General features: G+C 35.9%; 2 protein-coding genes across 2 annotated transcripts; one reads left to right on the forward strand and one right to left on the reverse strand.

The window, feature by feature from the left end:
• Positions 1-8796: 8796 nt before the first annotated feature.
• LOC130743693 (uncharacterized) lies at positions 8797-12037 on the reverse strand. Its single transcript, XM_057595924.1, has one exon. It carries the CDS (start codon positions 11953-11955, stop codon positions 8797-8799), a length of 3159 nt encoding a protein of 1052 aa, XP_057451907.1. The 5' UTR covers positions 11956-12037.
• Positions 12038-14950: 2913 nt separating this feature from the next.
• LOC130748252 (putative Peroxidase 48) lies at positions 14951-17804 on the forward strand. Its single transcript, XM_057601436.1, has 4 exons — positions 14951-15374; positions 15839-16033; positions 16829-16994; positions 17101-17804. Exons 1-4 carry the CDS (start codon positions 15039-15041, stop codon positions 17592-17594), a joined length of 1191 nt encoding a protein of 396 aa, XP_057457419.1. The 5' UTR covers positions 14951-15038; the 3' UTR covers positions 17595-17804.
• The last annotated feature ends 3532 nt before the right edge of the window (positions 17805-21336 follow it).

Raw genomic sequence — 21336 nt, forward strand, 5'->3', positions numbered from 1 at the left:
AACTTTAATATGTTTATACATCAGAAATTATACAAGTCATAGTTGTGCAAATAGGTGGGTCTTTGGTGCAAATAAGTGTAAAACTTAGTCTACTAGTATAATTTAAAATTTTTCAGGGGGTTCAAAAAAATATTATATAGGAAATTAAGTGAAATATTTTTTGTTCAAGGGTTCATCTGAACCCCCTGCCTTAAAGTTAGATCTGCCTCTAACTGAGTCATTGGTCGGACCAGTGGGTCACTGGTTCAATTGCTTGACTCAGTGTATATTAAAAAGTATAAAAAAATGTCCAATGCAATATAAAGGTAATATATAAATGATAAAATACGTCTCCAATCAATAACAACGTGATGGTGCAGTGGTTAGTTTTCCTCCACATTTCCTCTATGGCCTGTGTTTGAATTGGACAATTGGAAAATGGGCTTCCATAAATAGCCCATCCTCAAAAAGTTAATAAAAAAAATTAAAAAACATGAAATGGGTGACTCGCCAGTTCAATAAAAAATCAACCGAGTCACCGGTTGATATTCCACTAAAAAACTAGACAAATGATAACTCAAGATGGGACATTTTATCTACCTCTTACCACTTGCGTTATCATTTGAGGACAACTTAAAAGATTAATTAAACACAAATAAAATTAAATTTACAAAAATTAAATTTCATTGAGATAAACTATTTTTGTATTTTTTAGATATTAATCATGTTTGTGTCTTTTAAGATCTATTTTTATGAACTTTTAACTAAATAACCACTAAAAAACTAGACAAAGTTTGGGTGTTTACACAATTTTATAAGGTGGAATAAACATTTAAGATGTTGATAAATGTTATTAGTTCCTAATATCGTAGTCAAGGAATCTACCTGTTGAAATCATAGCCTTATTGTCTTAAGTCCTATTGATCGCAAAAGGACCATTATAGCACAAACTTACTCTATGAGACATTTCCAAGCTCTATTACTAACCCAAAACGTTTATGTCCTAGTGGATAGAATTTTTGACTGACACTCAAGAAATCATAATCGGTCCCTATTCAAGATAGTGGTGAGGGTCACAACTAATCACTATGTTTGAATCTCATTCCTTACTCAAGATATTCATATATAAGGGTGAGCGTCTCCTATTGTCTCTTAGAAAACCTCAACATAGCCTAAGACAAGCCTTGCTAAAGATGTCTGATACAATGGTGGTTACTCTCATAAACTAGATTAACATCAACTTATCAATTGTCATGCAAATCTTAAGAATCATCATGTAGTCAATAGATATATGAACGCGCAAAGAGAATCAATAAACCTAAGACATAGGTTGTTCCTTCCAAGAACATAGAGATAGGGTATAGTACCTATAGTGAAGGGATTGCAATGAGAGAGAATCTAAAGAGGGAGTGTGTAACTGCCTAGAGAGAGAAAATAACCGCTTAGAGAGAGGGAGAGAGAGAGAGAGAGAGAGTAACTAAATTTAGAGTTTGTTATTGAGAAATGAGCTAAGAGTCCTTTACATGTGATAACCGCTCTCTATTTATAGGCTAGGGGCTAGGCCTTGTGAGTTTAATTGCTCCTATTGAGCCAGTTGGGCCTCGCAGAGGAGGTCTAACCCTGTGCATGTGTGACCGCCACGAGGCGGGCTGCCCTGGGCGAGGCTCTCTGGGGGGCTCACCCAGTCCATATGTGTTTTTTCTTTTCTTTCTATTAACTAAGCATATATCAATCCATATTGATTTTTCAATCTATCTATGAATCCATGAAACACTTAAATCACCAATCAGCAAATAAAAGCATTTAGTGTTAGGAGAAATACTGAACAATGAAAATCCATTGATTATAACTGCATAAGATGTATTGAATAATAGTAAAATCAAATTACATCATCCCAGATACCAAAATAGAGTCAAAACATAAAAAAAAAACGAGATAAAGGGGAAGTGGAACCTAAGATAGAACATAGCCATGATCGTCAAGAGAAGCAGTCAACATCTCCATGTTCCCCGGCCCTGACCTCTAAGGGCCCGACCTTTCTCTCCACCAAGAGAGTGTCTCAGCTGCTATAAAGTACCTTCTAAGAGTCTCCACTAGGTTTATAATGACAAAAGATGTCGTAAAAGAAGCAAAATCCGAGCTTATACATGAAGCTTACAATTTTGACCTCTTCTCGTAAAATAATTGGTTGGACTCATAAATCGTTGTGTTAGACTAAAATTTTGATATCTTCTTCACAATACATTGTCTTCAATCTAACCAGTTGGATCGTCAAGGAAATGTATGGGCTATGAGAACCAGCAAACGCAAGATACAACCACACCCTTGAGTAAAATTTGTCTTTGATTTTCTTTTCAAATAATTTTATCTTTAAAATCTTTTGATATTCTTTTCAAATAACTATTTTCTAAATTCACCTTCAATCTTTTTTATCTTCTAATTTTTTATTATAATACAATAAGAACCATAAAAAAAATCTAATAGATTTAATAAAATACTAATTTAACTAAAAAATACAGTTTTGCATAAAATGAATCCAGATTGCATGAAAAGTGATTAAAATACCATAATTAAAGACTGACTTGATACACTATACTCAATCGGATGTTGTGTTAAAGAAAATGTTAAATTACCGTAAGTCTACATAACACAGAGATCCACACTAAGTTTTTAGATATTATTAGGCTATTAATATATCAAACTTTGACTCTCTACCAATAAGATTGAAAAATGATGGGAAAAACACTTGGATTGCATAGAGTATAATAGAACGAGAACGAAAAAGCAATAAAAACAAGCATATAAAACTTTGGTCACACAGTTTCGTTATTGTACTTACTATAGAGTAGTTATAGCTCCCTTTATTGATTTGTATAATCAATTACTCAGCAATTGCATAAATGTCTCTTGTGTTTCTTTAGGGTTACAATGTTATCCTATTTATAGTGGATTATACTGATCATTATTTTACAATAAAATCCTTATAAGCTCTATCACAACCCTCTTAAATCAAATCATAATAAACCGAAGACTTAAGCCCAAAATAGAATGAGTTAATCTCAACAATCTCCACCTTGGGGAATTCCGAACTCCCCTATGAAGATTTACTGCTTTAGTTTTCTGATTCCAACTTCTGAGATTGTGAGTCTCCTCTGCTTAACATTGGAGAACGTGCAACAAGTTCAAACAATGCTTAAACTTGTCAATGGTGACTGACTTGGTCAACATGTCCGCTACGTTCTCTGATGTGTGAACCTTCTCAAGTCGTATTAATCTTGACACAAGTAATTCTCTGATATTGTGAAACCTCACATCAATGTGCTTTGTTCTTGCATGATACACCTGATTGTTCGCCAATTCCACTAACAACTAGGTTCCATTTTGAAGCACCACCAACATTAAACTTTAAAATACCATTGGGCGGAGGCTGCCAAACCACTTCAACACGCGGTACATCTAGTTTTTGCAGCCTAACAAACTCAACCCCCAACAAATTGTTCCAGTGAGTATGAAAAATTCCCCCCGCCAATACACATGTGCTAAAATCAGGTCCCAAACATCTATTATTGTTATTAATGTAAAGGTAGACATTTTCATTTATTATCATTGTTAGTATTTAAAAATTCACCTCAAGTTGTAATTAATAATTAAAATTTTAGTAATTTTAAAATTTAATTTAAATATAAAAAATGAAAACTTTTAAATTTTATTAATTAATTTTAAATATGAGAAATTGCAAAGTTTAACAATTCACCTCAAGGTGTAGTCTTAGGGGTGTCATTTTAGCTTGTTACCCTTGGTGGCTGGGCTGTATTACTTTTTCTGCCTTGTGTTGGCTTTTTCTTGGGTAATGGTTAGGGGTTTTTTGGCTTTGTGAGTTGCCTCGTGTTTTTTGGGATTTGCTTCGCTCCTTAAGGGTTTTGTCCTTAAGGTTTTTTTGTGGATAATAATATATTTAATCCTTTATTTTTCAAAAAAAAAGTTTAACAATTAATAATTAATATAACGAATAATAAAGTGAATGTAGTAAAAATAACCCATAGAGGTATGTCAAAGCTGAGACAAGTCCCCAATTCAAAATAAAAGGATAATGGAACATGAAAGAAAAAACAACCTATGGAACAAGGTGCAGATAACAGAGCAACAAACAAATTTGCAGACTACCAAACTAGAACCCAACAATCAAGGAAACCAGTAGAGGAACATCAGTTGAGAGGAACCAAACGACAGAAAAATCAATTTTTTATCTAACAATTAGTTGAGTTACGGAAATTTCGTAGGAAAAAAATTTATTCCTCATCCTCTTCCTTATACTCTATCTTTGCAAGGTAGTTAGCTTCCGCTGTGGTAATAGCTGGTTCTGAAACTTGCTCTTCATTTGTTTCCTCAATCTGGCTGTCATCATCGATAGCAGGGGCTGCCACTTCTTCTTCCTTTTCCTTGTCTTTTGGTGGTGAATTGAGATGTGTAGAGAAATAGAGGTTGTTGAGTGTGTTTTTAAAAAAGGAGCTTCAGCTTTTGCAGCCCTTTCTTCTTCGAATGAGGTTTATCAACAACTATGCTTCTCTTTTCCTTGAATAAACCTGTTGAGAAGCATAGTTGCCGATTTACCTCATTTAGAGGACAAAGGGTCACAAAATCTCAAGCTCCTTTTTCAAAACGTACTCAACAACCTCTATTTTTCTGCACGTCTCAATCCACCACGAAAAGACGAGAAAAAAAGGAGAACCAGTAGCAGCGTCTGCTATTGGCGATAACAGCTAGGTTGAGGAAACGAATGAAGAGCAAGTTTTAGGACTAGTTGCTACTACAACAGAACATAAATGCCTCGTAGAGATAGAGGAAAGGGAAGAGGAGGAAGAAGAAACATATTTCCTAAGAAGTTTCCGTAACTCAAGCTATTGTTAGATAAAAATTTAGTTTTCTTGTCCTTCAGTTTCTCTCAACTAATGTTCCTTTACTAGTTTTGTTGATTGCTGAGTTCTGGTTTGGTAGTATGCGAATTTGTCTGTTGCGCTCTCATTTGTTATATATACACCTTGTTCTATAGGCTGTTTTTTCTTTCTTGTTCCAATATCCTTTTATTTTAGGTTGGGAACTTGTCTTTGCTTTGGCAGACCTCTATAGAGTGTTCTTCCTCATGCTATGAGCTTTTGTATCTCTAACTTCTTAGTGTTCAATCCCTTTTTCTCTTTAAAAGAAAACTGAAAATTATTTTTTAGAAGAAACTAGGAAAAACCCATCAAGAAACACAAAAACACTACATGTTTAATACAAGTAGAGATGCTATGAAACATAAAAATAATAAGAGAAGAGGTTGAATTCGCATCATAAATTATAGTTTGATCTATGACGGACAACTCATGTTTTCACAAAGTATCTACAACTACATTACTTTTTACTTTCTATGAATGTATGTACAACACCAAATGAATTGATGGCATTGACAATCATCCCATGAAGTAAAAGAACATAATACAATTAATTTTATGTATAAAAAATTTGAAAGTTTTTTTTTTTGAAAAATGTGTTTGATTTTGTTTTGTCAAAGCATATTACTATTATTTATATTTTTTGTGTTTTTTATCGAAATGTTGCATTATTTATATCAAAGAAGAGAGAGAGAGACCAATCAGGATACATAAATCGAAAATCTGAATTGGCAATACGCAGAGGGTGTTTGGATCGTGTTGTGTGTGCGTGCAAGCCCTAGGGAACAAATTAAAATGTAAATTAAAATTAGCAAAATCATATTGAACAAAAGTACAAAACCCACAGAGGATTTTTCTGAAAATGATTCAATATTTCTAGCAATATGAAAAGAAGTTAAAGAACATAAATGCCGTGAGAGACTGATAAAAACATAAATCGAAACACGTTGACGCCATGCGATACCTAGTCAGTCCCAAAGTTAAAATGAAAATAAAGAACAACAAAGCAAGGCAAGGCATTTTTTGTATTTGATTAAAATGAACAGAAAAAGAAGCGATCATAATTTGAAGAAGCAAAACACCCATAATCATAACTATAACTACTCAATCAAGGAATATTGTCAAATAAAAGGGGTAATACTTCACGAATCAATCAATAACAACCATGAATCATTCATTTTCTATTTGATTTTATCAATTATTCCTTTCTTATTCATTAGTTGGTCCACCAAGCAAAATCAATGTGACTAATAACAAGTAAAGATACACAACAAAAAACATGTGAAGCAGACATAGTAAGAGGAAATTAAACATCCTTTCAAAAAAAAATTAAACACCAGTAGAGATTAGGCTAGACAAACCAGTGGTAACCTGATCAGAGGTGATCCTCATATAGTGTCACATGACGCTGACAGCGTGGTGGTGCGGTGGCCGAACACGTGGCGTGTGGTGGTCGGCGGAGGAGTTTGAACGGAGATGATAAAACGGATTGGATTAGGCCAGACGTCGTGACTGGGATTCGTGATTCAGGTTGAGAGTCAAGTTTTTTGTAAGGTTGAAGGTGGGTGAGACGAAAATTTATGGATGAGAGAAGGAGTGAAAGGTTGATGCCTTTTTTATAGTAGAGTGAGGGAATGTGTCAAACTTTCAATGGGAAAGAGAGTGTTGGCTGCGGAGACTTCTCGCCCTTAGGAATATGATTTTTCTTAGGAAAATTTATGGATGAGAGTAGGAGAGGAAGACTGGTGCCTTTTTTATAGGAGAGTGAGGGAATGTTTCAATGGGAGAGAAAGAGAGAGTGTGTGTTGGCTGCCCATACTAGGGTAGAGTAGAGTTGGTCTTTCTTTCATGAACCTTTAGTTGATAGTTATTTTTTCAGTGGGAAATAGTCAAAGAGTGTGTATTGATTGTAAGGGTATCACTACTAGAAAAACTACTTTTAACATCGGGCCAAAATCACTTTTTACATCGGTTCATAACCGATGTAAGTAAGGGTGATGTAGTATGTCACCACCTTTTCACATCGGTTGTACAACCGATGTGAAAAGTAATTTTTCACATCGGGCGAATCAAATAACCGATGTGAAAAGTATACATTTCACATCGGTTGGTAGGAAATAACCGATGTGGAAAGTTAGACATTTCACATCGGTTCTTTTCGCAACCGATGTGAATACTCTTTTTTTTTTTATATATACATATTTTACATCAGCTGATTTTCTAACCGAGGTGAAATGTCCTTTTTTTTCCTTTTTTTTTCAGTTTTTTTTACAGTAATTTGAGCTGAATATTCATTGATCATTAATAATTGATCATGCATTGCCAAATATTTTTTGGAAAAAACCAAGGAAACGGTCCAAAGCCAAAATACAAAGTAACCAAAACTAGCTAAGCTAAAGATAAACTAGCTAAGCTAAAGAAAAGACTAAGGTAGTAAAGTCTCGAACTACTAAAGCAATAAGATAGTAAGAACTCTAAAGCTACTAATCCAAAGGCAACAAACTGCCCAAATGTTACTGCCTATCCCAAATTTTACCAAGCCTCCAAGACCACCAATACAACAAAAAGAGATTCACTACCACTTGAAATTCTGAGCCACACAATTCAGCAGAAAAAGTGCCTCATATGAATCCATTCAATCATCTCTCCACCAATCTACTGTCCATATCAGCAAAATTCCCAGCAATTCAATCAATCTAGCATAAACAAACTAATGATATGATCAGTATATCAGCTAAACAAACTCAACAAGCAACATATAGCCAAAACAAAGACAAAAGAGAATAAAAAACTAGAGTATAACAAGGTACGTACGCACGCATCAAGTGCAGCAAAGACAAATGCAGGTGCAGAAAAAAGCACAATACAAAGAGAGCTAAGGTTTTTCAGACAGTTTAGGCATAAACCTGATAAATTCTAAGGTTTAATCAACTCTAGAAAACAAGTTGCCCAACTGTTTCGCAAATCATACAACTCTTCTTCTGTTAATGCCGTTGGATCATTGAATACCTACAATTTGTACAATGGGTTAAAATACAAGGTTTGTGACATTTTGATGAAGAACTCAAACAGTGAGACAAACTAATTAAGAGACAAACATTTAACTTATCATAAAATTAAAATACCTCATTCCAAGACTTAGTAATATTAGCAGAGACAATGTCAAGCATATTCTTCATCACATAATATCCACAATCATTCCCATTAGGCTGCAACCTTGCCTACAAATGAATTCGATGTTTATACACTTAATATATATCAAAACAACAACAACAAGACGCAACCATAATCTACCCTACACTTACTTTGGGACGAACCAATTCAGCCCTTTTTTTACTACCCTCAGCCAATTGATAAATCTCCATAGCTCTATATCAAAAAAATTGAAAACAATCAACAAAGAAAATTAAACATTTCAGGGTAATAGGACATAAATATATAACAAAAGCGACATAAAATATACACTTACCTCATAACAATATCCTTCATTGGTGAATGAAGATCCTTGTGTAATGAACAAAGGAGTACTAAGGTTTTGAACTCGTTTGAATTTTCACCAAAACATTTCCCAGTTTGTGGATCAAACTCAATCTTCAATTTCACACCTGTTTTTCGAACTTTTTCAATTTTTTTCATCTTAGTGCAACCTCTAACCATTCTCTTTTTAGGTTCACTAGACGAATGACTAGGTTCACCAGACGAAAGAGGGGTGTTGGTTGAATCAGCCATGTATCTGTTTAAACAAAATAAAAAGATGTCAGAATGAAAGCACAAATAAATGCAATAATAGCAATATCAGTAGCAAATAAACTAATGACATATAAACTAATTAATCAAGCATATAATCTGAATTTACTAACTTATTCCAACAAAAAATGAAAACTTACTAACTCTCCCATATCCCTTCTTCATGATCCAAACGAGTAACTTGCACATCGTCTACTTCATTTTCTTCATTTTCTTCATTGGAGGTAAGCACATTTGTTGCAGAAGAAGGAATCTCAGAAATATGAAGGGTTTCATCACTACCATGTGTGGTTTTTGGTTGTAGAGCCACCGACCACCTTTTGTTAGAAGGATCTGTGACATAAAACACTTGTTTTGCTTGGGATGCCATAATGAAAGGTTCATCCCTATAAGCTACCTTGGAAAGATCAACCAGTGTGTATCCAAATTCATCAATTCTTACACCACTAGAAATATCAACCCACTTGCATTTAAATACAGGCACTCTAAATGTAACATAATCAACCTCCCAAATCTCTTCAATCACCCCAAAGTACGGTGTAGATGCCATAATAGGTCTTTTATCTTTTGAACTAGAGAAGTGCATGGACTCAGCCACAACCATAACCCCACTATTTTGCATAGTACTTCTATCATCCTTTGATTTTGTATAAAAAGAAGTTTTATTAATATCATATGCACTCCAAGTCATAACATTACATTTAGGTTCAAGTGAGAGTCGTTTTATTGTATCAGAAGCACTATCATCATTAGCAATTCTTTCTTTAAACCATTCAGAGAAACTCTTATTATGCTCTTTTAACAACACTTTTTCATTCATCTTGGGGTAGCTTTCCTTTAGAAAGCTTTTGTGGGCAGCTAAGTAAGGTTGAACTTCATCGGTGTTATTCAATATATACAAATGCGCTGGATGAAGTACCTTCCAAGTCATGCACTTGACATTTAAACCTTGCGTACCCATACCTTCACATCTTCCATCATGACGAGACTTTGGAACCCCTATAGCATCCACTTCTGACAAATAGTTTGAACAAAACTCAATAGCTTCTTCTGCAATGTACCTTTCAACAATCGAAGCTTCAGGACGGTAGGGATTCATAGTATATCCTTTTAGGATCTTCATGTACCGCTCTACTGGATACATCCACCTTAAACAAACTGGACCACACAATCTAATCTCCCTTACCAAATGAACAATCAAGTGTTCCATAATGTCAAAAAATGAAGGAGGAAAATGCATCTCCAACTGACACAAGATGACTGCAGCCTCATTTTCCAACTCGTCTAACTTCGATGGATCAATGACTTTACTACATATTGCATTGAAGAATAAGCACAGCCTAGTTATAGTTTTCCTAACTTTAATAGGCAGTATTCCACGAATAGCAACTGGTAGTAGTTGCTGCATCAGAACATGAAAGTCATGGGATTTTAAGCCATTTAACTTGAGATCTTTCATTGATACAAGTCTCTTGATATTTGATGAGTAACCTTGCGGTACTTTGATACCCTCTAAACACTCACAAAAACTTATTTTCTCTTTTTTAGACAAAGTGTGACATGCTGGAGGCAAATATGTCTTGTTACCTATCTGTTGTGGAGTTAATTGCTGTCGTATACCCATATCAGCCAAATCCAAACGAGCACTTAACCCATCTTTTGTCTTTCCTTTAATGTGAAGAAGTGTTCCAATGAGACTATCACAAACATTTTTCTCTACATGCATCAAATCAATACAATGTCTTACATCAAGACTTGACCAATATGGAAGATCAAAGAACACCGACCTCTTTTTCCATATATTTTTTTCAGCAGGCTTCTTTTGTTTCTTTCCAAAGACAACATTCACATGTTGTTGTCGTTGATAAACTTCCTCTCCAGTCAAGGGTTTTGGAGCAAGACCATGCTCTGCTTTTCCGTTGAAAGCTTTCTTCATTTTACGATATGGATGATAACGGTCTAAGAATTTTCGATGCCCAAGATAAACAGTCTTCCTTCCATTATTAAGTTGATGGTAACTTGTATCTTTCTCACAAATAGGACACGCTTTATGCCCTTTAACACTGTAACCAGACAAATTACCATATGCCGGAAAGTCGTTGATGGTGCAAAACAACATGGCACGCATATTGAAATGTTCACCGGAATACGCATCAAGAACATCAACTCCTTGCTCCCACAACAATCTTAAATCATCAATCAATGGACTTAGATAAACATCTATGTCGTTTCCTGGTTGTTTTGGGCCCGGAATCATCATAGATAACATCATATATTTACGCTTCATGCACAACGAAGGAGATAGGTTGTAAATTATCAAGAGAACAAGCCATGAACTATGGTTACAACTTAGATTACCATATGGATTCATTCCATCGGTAGCAAGTCCAAGTCTAAGGTTTCTCGACTCTTTGGCAAAATTCCCATCAATATTCTTCCATTGCAAAGAATCAGCTACATGGCGAATTTTTCCATCATCAATTCTCTCTTCTGCATGCCATCTAAGGTTCTTTGCGTCATTTGCATTAGAGAACAATCTCTTGAACCTTGAAATTATTGGTAGGTACCATAACACTTTTGCAGGAGGACCCTTTGTGCTCACATCATCATTGGAATCACCATCTTTCTTTTTGTAGCGTGAGGCCTTGCACTTCGGACAATGATCATAGTTTTCAAACTCTTTTCTGTATAAGATGCAATCATTAGGGCATGCATGTATTTTTTCATACTCCATGCCCATCGGACACAATACTTTCTTGGCTTCATAATGACGATTCGGCATTGTGTTACCTTCTGGAAGCATTTCTTTCAACAATCCAAGCAAATCAGTGAAACTTTTATCACTCCATCCATTTTTCGCCTTCAAATTAAACAATCTTAACACAGCTGACAACCGTGTAAAGTTTGTGCATCCCGGGTACAAAGGTTCTTCCTTGTCTTTACATAAAGTATCATACACATGCGCTCTCTTGAATGATTCTTCTCCAATATCATGTATCATGTCTTCCAGCCGATCATCCGTATCTACACATACTTTCTCTCTTTGTGATACACTTGGAGTTACTACTTCACCATGCCATATCCATCGTGTATAATTTTGACAAATCCCTTTCCAAGCTAGATGGTCCCTTATTTCAGCCTTAGTAAGTTTTGGGTCCCGGTTCCCACAAGAAACACAAGGACATGGAAAAAGCCCCTTATTGTTTGGAAGATTCTTTTCAGCAAATTCTAGAAATTCTACCACTCCTTTATCAAACTCATCACTTAATCGATTAGCTCTCATCCAACTACGATCCATAACTACGTTCTGAAAATTAACACATACTAAATTAGAGAATTGTGATAAACTAGATACAAACTTAACATTATTGACACTAGAACCAAACTCATCAACATTTTCCAAATCATAAACTAAAGACAACCCAAAACAGAGTCTTCTTTCTGTAACCCCCAATTCAACCAAACACAACAGAATACAAAACAGAGAACCAAACACGATTTTAAAATGAAGCAATTAACCGAATCCAAAGAACAATAGAAAGCAAAATTTACCAGCAACACCGATGAGACAAACAAAAGTGGTGAAGGAAAAGGGAAACGCAGAACGCGATGCTTAATAGTTGAAACTCGCAGGGCAATGGCGTGCGTGCGTGTTGCTTCTACTTCACAAAAACGTGAAATGGATTCAGAATTTGAGATTGATTCCACGCCAACAAACAAAAATCGAAACCCTAAGTTTTGGAATTTTAATCATTTTTTTCCCTTTTTCTTGCTCGTTTCTGTTGTTTAGGGAAAAATGCAGCAAAAATCTCAGCAACCAATGAACACGAAAATTAGCTTAAAGCAGGGACGTAGTTAACTGATTACAGAGAAGCCCAAATTCCAGCAAACTTACCTTGTAGCAAACTTAGTTTTCCATCTTCTTCCTGAATCGGCAAAACCCACAAGCTAGGTTTCCATCTTCTTCCTTAATCGGCAAAACCCACGAAGCAGGAGTGGCGGCAAATCAAGAGCCACGAGCAGGAGCGGCGGCCAGTCACGAGTAGAGCGGCGGCGAGCAACGACCAGAGCGGCGGCGAGAGACTGAGTTGCTTGCGGCGGCGAGAGACTTGTGCGTGTTGGGGTTTTGGTGAACTGAGATTTGTGCGTGTTGGGGTTTTGTTGTGTGAGAGACTTTTCACATCGGGCATAATCCCAACCGATGTGAAAAGGTACTTCACTAAAATTTCAAAATTGCCACCGCCTAGACCTTTTACATCGGGTTATATAGAAACCGATGTAATAAATGACTTTTCCCATCGGGCCTAATCCCAACCGATGTGAAAAGTCTCAGAAAGTTCACCATAATTTCAAAACTACCACCGCGTTGCCTTTCACATCGGTTATGACATCAACCGATGTGAAAACCTCGATGTGAAATATACTTTTTCTAGTAGTGTATTTTTGTAAGAAAGTTTTTAGGTGTGCAAATAGAAAAATTTAAGGTGTTAAAAAAGTCCCTTATGCTAAGTTTAAGGTGAGTAATTATGTATCTCATATTGTCCATGGTGAAGAAATGTTTTTTTTAATAAGAAGCAAAGCAATAAGCTCAAAACAACATAGACAACTAAATCAACATAGACGTTGGGAAATGAATTCTCGTGACATATTAAAAGGGCAAAAGCACACACTCATAGGGAGGTTCTTCAATAAAGCTAACTCTATGGGGAATGCGGGTGGAAATAAGCCGGGCGGCTTGTCAGGTGCATACGGCTCGACTTGGCAGACGCTTGACTCGTTTACTAAAAAGGTTGTGCCTTGGCTTTTAATTAAAAGGCATGATGAACTAAAAAGCTAGACCTAAGCTATCAAAAAAAACCTATATAGCTTTTATTTATATAATATTATTTTTATTGGTAATATAAATAAATATAATATCATAACTGAAATATACTTTAGAAGCTCTAGCACCAAAATAAAATACTTTTTGGTTTTCATGTTTATACAAATCACATACCACTTCTTTTTAGTTGTGTTTGTTTTAAATAAGCGAAGGTTTTGTTTTTTGAAATGCAATATACAGATAAATTTTATAATTTGAAAATGAAATGCAATGATATATAAAAAGACATATTATCCCGCTGGACTATTAGCCCATAGTTTATAGTCTGCGGCCCATTGACCTTCTTTAGATGGAATTATCTTTTAAATAAGCTTGTAAGCATATCCCTCTCCCTCTCTCCCTACGAACTACCTTCCCCTTTCCTAGACCTTCAGATCTGCCACACCATAGCTACCCATATCACAGTTTGAAACAACCTACCACAGAGCACCAATTTGGATTCAGACGACACGATCGATGAGTGCGTGGTTGCTTTCGAACATGGAAGCATAACAAGCGTGAAACTAACCTTCGTTTCTTATTTCTTTATTGAGGGATGTGAGCTAGTGTAAGAATACCAGAGAGTATTGAGATGGGAGCTGGAGAGGGGGGAGGAGACAATGTAGTAGCGTCAATAATTGCATATCTGAGTACCGAATGACCACCCAATTAGTGGGATGCGATGCTGAGATTTGTGATTGCAGATCCGCGCACCAACCTTTCTTTGCGTACTAAATGACCATCGCACCCCTCTCTCTCCCTCAATCAAGCATTACAAATTCTCTGTCTCATCGTTTTGTGTGAGGAATAATGTGGTTATGGTGTCAGCGACGTAGCCCCTGTGGATCTGGCAGCCGTAGGGCTGATTGCGGTGATAGAGATTTAAGATTCGGAAAATCAGAAGTTGAAGAAAGATACATTTTAGTAAATTGAATGTTATTTAATTTTGAATTTTTATATTTTTCTTAGTGGTGCATCATGAATCACTCTTTTAACTAGTTCATGTTAGACATAGCCAATTTAAGAGTATTTTCAGCTTCCTACTCTAAAAATCTTCACTTCTTTTTCATAGCATACGACATATGATAAAACACAATCTTCTACTAGAGTATTATCATTATTCTATAATTCATGATTTACTTTTCTTCTTAAGAGTGAAACAAGCATAAATAAAGAAGGTGAGACTCAGGCTTCTCGGCTTGGTCAGTCTCGTTGTGTTTGGTCAAACCCTTCATTATCTATTATAATGCTTCTTTGCTATGATGTATTAGGTTAGTCTCTTTCTTTATTTAGCTTTCCTTTAATTAAAAAAAAAAGTTTCTCATAATTTGAAAGGTCTCACATATAATAATAATAATAACTAACTATTTATTCCTATATAACCATCATATTATTCATATTTCATATATACTCATAAGATCATTGATTGCGATTTGGTGTCAGTCAGTTATAGCAATTTCTCAATTCCCGCTTCTTTTCTTTCATCTTCCCTCTTCTTTCTCCGATCAAGATTCTGCAAAATGCGAAGCTCCTTCACCGCATGGCTAGTGGTGGCGCTCGTCATCCCAGTGCTTCTCTCTCTCAGGAACCCACGAGGTGAAACCGATAGCACTGGAACCCGCAAAGCTTCTTCAACTCCACCTTCTTCGTATACGGTGAAGCTAGCCTCCACCACCAGAACCTTCGAGTTCAATGAGAGGATCAGAGATGGCTCCAATCTTGAATATGACTTTTACAGAGACACTTGTCCTCAGGCGGAGGACATTGTCCGCTCCGCCGTCACTCGCATCTACTTCGACCACCGTGATGTTTCCCCTGCTCTTCTCCGCCTCCTCTTCCATGATTGCTTCATCGAGGTTTTAGGGTTTCTTGTTTTTCATCAAATGTTTTCATTTTGCTGTGTTTTGCTTTCAAGGTCATCAATTTGGTCTTTTTGTTATCTGAATTCAAATGGGTATTGATCTTTTGGTGTTATTTTCATCTGGGTCAATTTTTTGTTTCGTATTTTGATCCTGAAGACATGGGTTTTTTCTCTGTGATTTTGTTCCAATATCATAATCGCAGTCTTTTTGTTACATTAATTCAAATGGGTCTTGAATACTTTGCTTGATTCTGCTGTGTTTTTCAATTTTTCAGTTTCTATAATAGGAATTGGGTCAATATCTCTGTTTTGTGGAAATTGGAATAGTGAATTTTGATCATCTTGTACTATTATCTAAGATTACCTTTCTTGTTGATTTATTAGATGCTTTTCTTTAAAGAAGCTAGTTGTTTTTGGTTTTGTTTTGGTATTCTTATTGCTTGGTTGTTGCTGATTCAGGGTTGTGATGCTTCATTGCTGTTGGATGAAAATGGTGATAGAAACAGTTCAGTTGAGAAGCAGGCTATTCCAAATCAGACCTTGAGAGGCTTTGACCAAATTGACTTGATTAAGGAGGAGGTGGAGCAAGCATGTCCTGGGACTGTGTCTTGTGCTGACATACTAGCTCTCGCCGCAAGAGATTCCGTCCTTTTGGTTTGTTTCTGTGCCTATAATCTTCTTCTTTGTTTCCAATGCACTGACTTTTGTAGTTACTATATCACAAGTTTCAATATGTATTGATATTTGAGGACTTTTTGATTGTGCAAATGAGAATAGTAAGAGAGTTTGTCAGTTAGATATCTGAATTATGCTGTATCGTTGCTGTAATAGCAATTGTGGAAAGTGGACTGTTGTAAATGATTGTGTCGTAAGCGAGTTTATCTGTTAAATATCTGTGTTATGCTGTATTTTGGCTTTAATTGCAATTGTGGAAAGTTGAAACTGTTGTGAATGGCTGTGTTGATATGCATAATGATTGATGCTATGATAATATCTTTGTGGAATTGTTTATGTCTGCAACACCATCCTCTGCTAGACACAGAGTGATGCCAACTTCTTTTTCTTATTATCTATGCTCACATGATTGTTGTCCTCTGGAAAACCAAACTTGTTCACTAAACCATTTAACTATAACTTGTTCATCCTCTTTCTAGGAATGGCTTGTCCCATTTGTGCATGTTTTCCCTTGACCATGTCCCTCCCGCTTCTACTTTGCTGCATTTTTGGTCTGTCTCATCTCATGTTCAATCATCTTTAACCTTGATAATTGAAGCAAGTAAACTCTTCAATTCCTTAGTTCATATATTGATATTCTGATTTCGGTGTAGCAAAGCTGAATACCACTTTTTGTTGCTTGTCTTACACATCTTGAAAGTTCAGCATTATACATTTCTTGATAGTTCAGCATGATTGCACCTTTGATATGTTTTCTGGACATGGCCATGGCAGGCTGGAGGACCATTCTATCCAGTTTTAACGGGAAGACGTGATAGCCGTCAATCTTATTTCGTGGAAGCAACTGATCAGATTCCAAGACCTGACGATAACGTTACGCGCACACTGCATCTCTTTAATCTCAGAGGATTTAATGAAAGAGAAACAGTCAGCCTTCTTGGTAAGTAGGATTTAATGATAACATTTGTTTTCACCCTTATTTCTAATGGTTTTCAATGAATAGAATCTGACTAAATGAGCTCCATTGGTTTCTTGATCATATGAAGGAGGACATAACATTGGGAAAATAGGCTGTGATTTCATTCAGCAAAGGCTCTACAACTTCCAGGGCACAAGGAACCCAGACCCCAGCATACCTCTTGATTTCCTTCATCAGATGAGGCTAAACTGCCCAGACAACAACCACAATATCAGCAGCAGTGATGAGTTTTCCACGCTCGAGATTTCAAAGCCAATGCCTGTTCACTCTGACCAAAGCATGTCTTACAAGCAAGCATTGTCGTCTGCAGTATCATCAGGGGCAGCATTCGACACTCACTACTACCAGAGCTTGTTAAGAGGAAGAGGGCTACTATTCGCTGATCAGCAACTGATGGCCGAGGAGAGGACTGCCAGATTGGTTTCTGCTTATGCTTCAGATGATGGATCAACCTTTCGCATGGATTTTGCCAGGGTCATGTTGAAAATGTCTAATCTAGATGTTTTGACTGGAGCTCAAGGTCAGATTCGTCTGAAATGCTCGCAACTGATAAGTTCTTAACTGAGATTTGTTCCCTTTGGAAGTGTAGATATGTCATTCTCTTAGTGTCTGGTTTTCCTTGTCAATATGTCTGAATTCAGTATTGTACAGTTTGGTATAGCAAATTTTTGTCCTGTATGTAATGTGGCAGGGTTACTAACAGAAAAGATCTCATGTACATTTGAGGATAGTTTGACCGTGAAAAGCGGCAGTGAGTTACAAAATTTATAGATTTTGGTCAATTGTTTTTACATAACTAAAATTTGTACAATTTAAAAAAAGAGAAAACCAGCCGTTATGAAAATTAGTTCAAATATGGGGATGCATCCCACCCTGAAGATGATGATGTGCTCTTTGTGCCATCACCAGAGACTTCACTTTCACTGATTAACAAAACTAAATGAAATGGGAATGCAAGAGAGTGAGACGCTATCTGAAGAAACCATAATAAATAAAACTGCAGAGCGCCAAGATGTGTACAGGGCTGTTCCCATCTTTCTTAAATAAGTTTTGATATATTTATAATCACTTTCTCTTTTGTTCCTTTTTTTTTCATTGGTAAGCAACAGAGAACAATATAATATAAGGGAGTGCGGAGGGTACTCCAAACCTTACATCCAACAATCCCCTTTACATAAGAAAGCCATGCCTAAAACTGGAAAACCATAACCTGCATAAAAGTTTCCAAGCCCAAGTTGGTAAAGAAAAGAAAAATATAGAGCTACTAATTGTAATGGATTATCAAACCAAGAAACAAATGGTGAATGTTGTTGACTTGTTGCATGTGGGGTCCTTATTTGGCACCTTCAGTGCATTTATAGTCTATTTGTTTGGATAATGCTGATGAAAAATAAAGGTGAATGTAAACAACATGCAAAATCTTTGTGCAGCATGTAGAAATACAATCCGGCAAAAAATGTGAAAAAGATATTCAGTGATAACAGGCAAGAGTACATCATGCTTGAGTTTTATTCTTCCTCAGGTATTGTTCATCAAGAAGTTTTGTCTAGTCCACAACAAAATGGATGTGTTGAACGAAAACATCAACTATTTTTGAATATAGCACAAGGACTCTTATTTCAAGAAAAGTTTCCAAAGAAGTTTTGGTCTTATCAGTGTGACATGCAGTTTATTTGATGAATCGGGTTCCTTCTGGTGTTATAAAGAACAAGTCTCCCCATGAATGTTTATATGGTGTAAAGCCACATGAGTTGAGGCTTGAGACCCTTTGAATGTTCGTACTGTGCTTCTATCTTGGTTTCTGATCGAACCAAGATTGATCTGAGAGCATAAAGTGTGCTTTTCTTGGTTACAAACAAGGACTCAAGGGCTATGTACTTCTCAATTTGCAAACAAATGGTATTCGAGTTTCTAGGGATCTCATTTTTCAAGAGCTCATATTTCCCAATTGCCAGCTTTCTTCTGATGTTTCAGTTCAGGTGTGTAGAATTGGTCTTATTTAGAACAACAATCTCATGTGCTTCCACAATCTGATTCTGTTATATTAGGAAATTCAGCAACAACTTTCGAATTTCAACCTACATTATCATCAAGAAAATTTGTTCGGACTTCAAAATCCCCCATGCACGTAAAAGATTATGTCTGCATTGTGACTTCAACCATATCTCCTTCTTCTACCAAACACAAAATCAACTCATACCATATGTATCTTATGATAAACTTTCTAGTGATCATTGTGGTTGTGCACTTTCCATTCTAACAGATAGGGAACCAACTACTTATGGTAAAGCAAGCAAGCATGAAAGTTGGAGACATGCTAAGAGTGAGGAAATTATAGCTCTTGAATCCAATGGTACTTGGAGAACTGTAGATATTCCGGTGGGAATTATGCCTAATGGGAACAATTGGGTATACAAAATTAAAATATATGCTGATGGAAGTATTACACGGTATAAAGCCCATATAGAAGCAAACTGCAAAAGAGTATACACAACAAGAAGGACCAGATTACTTTGACACGTTCTCTCCAGTTGCAAAGTTATCTACTGCCAGGACAGTTCTGGCTTTGGCATGCATCTATGCATTGTTGGCATCTTCATCAACTAGATGACAGCAATGCTTACCAGTTGAGATGAGGTTACCAGTTAGTTATTCACTAACTATGTATGAGATCAGTTAGTTAGCTACTAACTGAGTAGCTGTTACAAAACTGTCTCACTCTCTGTAATAGATTCTCATTGAACAAATTTTCAACCAATAATACATTTTTTTTCCTCAATAATGCATTTTGTTCCATTTGCACTCTATTTTCACGGGTTCAAGATTCCTTAGTTTATGGCTTGTATTTTGTGCCAAATCTAAATTTCTTATCTGTTGTGGCATTGATGGCTTCCTTGGGTATTTTGGTGGGAGATTTTGGTTATTGGGGTTTTTTTTCTTCTTTCTTTTTCTTTTTAGATTGTCGGTGTTTGTTTTGGTTTTCCTGTGGCAGGTGCTCTCTGTCTGTATCCCCAACTCATTTGAGAGAGTTGTTTTCAGATTTCCATTTATGAATAAATTTTTGCTTTTGAAAAAAAAAATCCCTTAGTTTATCATCTTTTCAAATTTTCCCATATTTAATGCCTCAAGAAATTTGAACAATAAAGCTTTAACCTATTGAATCTTATCCGCTACATTAACTCTCTATTTCAAAAAAGTTTTTAAGAACTGATATATTTTTAAAAGGTTGGTTTAAAAGACAAAATTCAAACCCTTTGTTCTTGTGTCCCTGCATTATTTCTCATTATCTACCTAGTCTTTTCATTTTATAGAGGCTGGAATTATAAGGTGAGCATCTTTTCGACGACCCATGGATGGAAAATCAATAAGGTTTGATGCAAAAAGGGGTCAATAGCGTCTTCCTCAGAAGCAGAACCACTCCAATATCTCTCAATGTCCCTAATATCATCAAATATCTCTTTGTTTAGTCGTGTAAGCTTTGTGGAAAGTTATTCTTAGTCTCTTTTTATAATGGAAAGGGTCCCACAATTCAGAGAGAAACATGAAAAATCTCAATAGTGAATTCACAAGTATAATAGCTATTATTACTTCTCTCACTCGTACTTCCCTCTAATAAATGAATTTCAACATTTTTTTGAATTTACAAAGAGTAAAGAGAATAAAAAAAGAGGGAGTATATCCGATCCTGAAAAGGGAAATGCTAAGTATGAAGGAAGAAGGATGACTGATCAGCCAAATGTATATATTTGTAAATGTCGGGAAAAATGGTAACACTCTACAATACAACATTGCCCCTCATAAGGGTTGGGGTGGGATAAAGGTTGAAGGGTCTCGGGTTCGAACCCGGATGAATGATTAGTTTACTATCATTTCTAATAACTAACATTTGTCTATAAAAAAAACAACAACATTGCCCCTCATTTTAAAAATTTGTAAAGAAATGTGAAAGGGTGTACGAGCTTAAAATGAGACTAGAAGCTGAAAACGTGCCTACGTTTAGGTCACAACTTTCTTGCACGTCATTGCGATTTAATCTTAAATGCATTTCAAAATATAAAATCTTAAATGTCAAACCATAACTGTTGAAACATGACTATTTCTTAATCATAACAGTTTAAGTTTCAAAATAAAAGATAAACCAAATACAAAGATTAGAGCTGTGTTTATCGACCAACACAAAGGAAGAAAGCGATGTGAATCCTCTTCCGAATACAAACATATTACTAATTTTCAATTTTAAAATCAATTATCTCGCATTACTTTGTCCTCTTGACATTGAAAATATTTTACATGTCAAGTTAAG

Source organism: Lotus japonicus, chromosome 3 (genome assembly GCF_012489685.1).
Source record: "Lotus japonicus ecotype B-129 chromosome 3, LjGifu_v1.2".
Lineage (NCBI taxonomy): Eukaryota > Viridiplantae > Streptophyta > Magnoliopsida > Fabales > Fabaceae > Lotus > Lotus japonicus.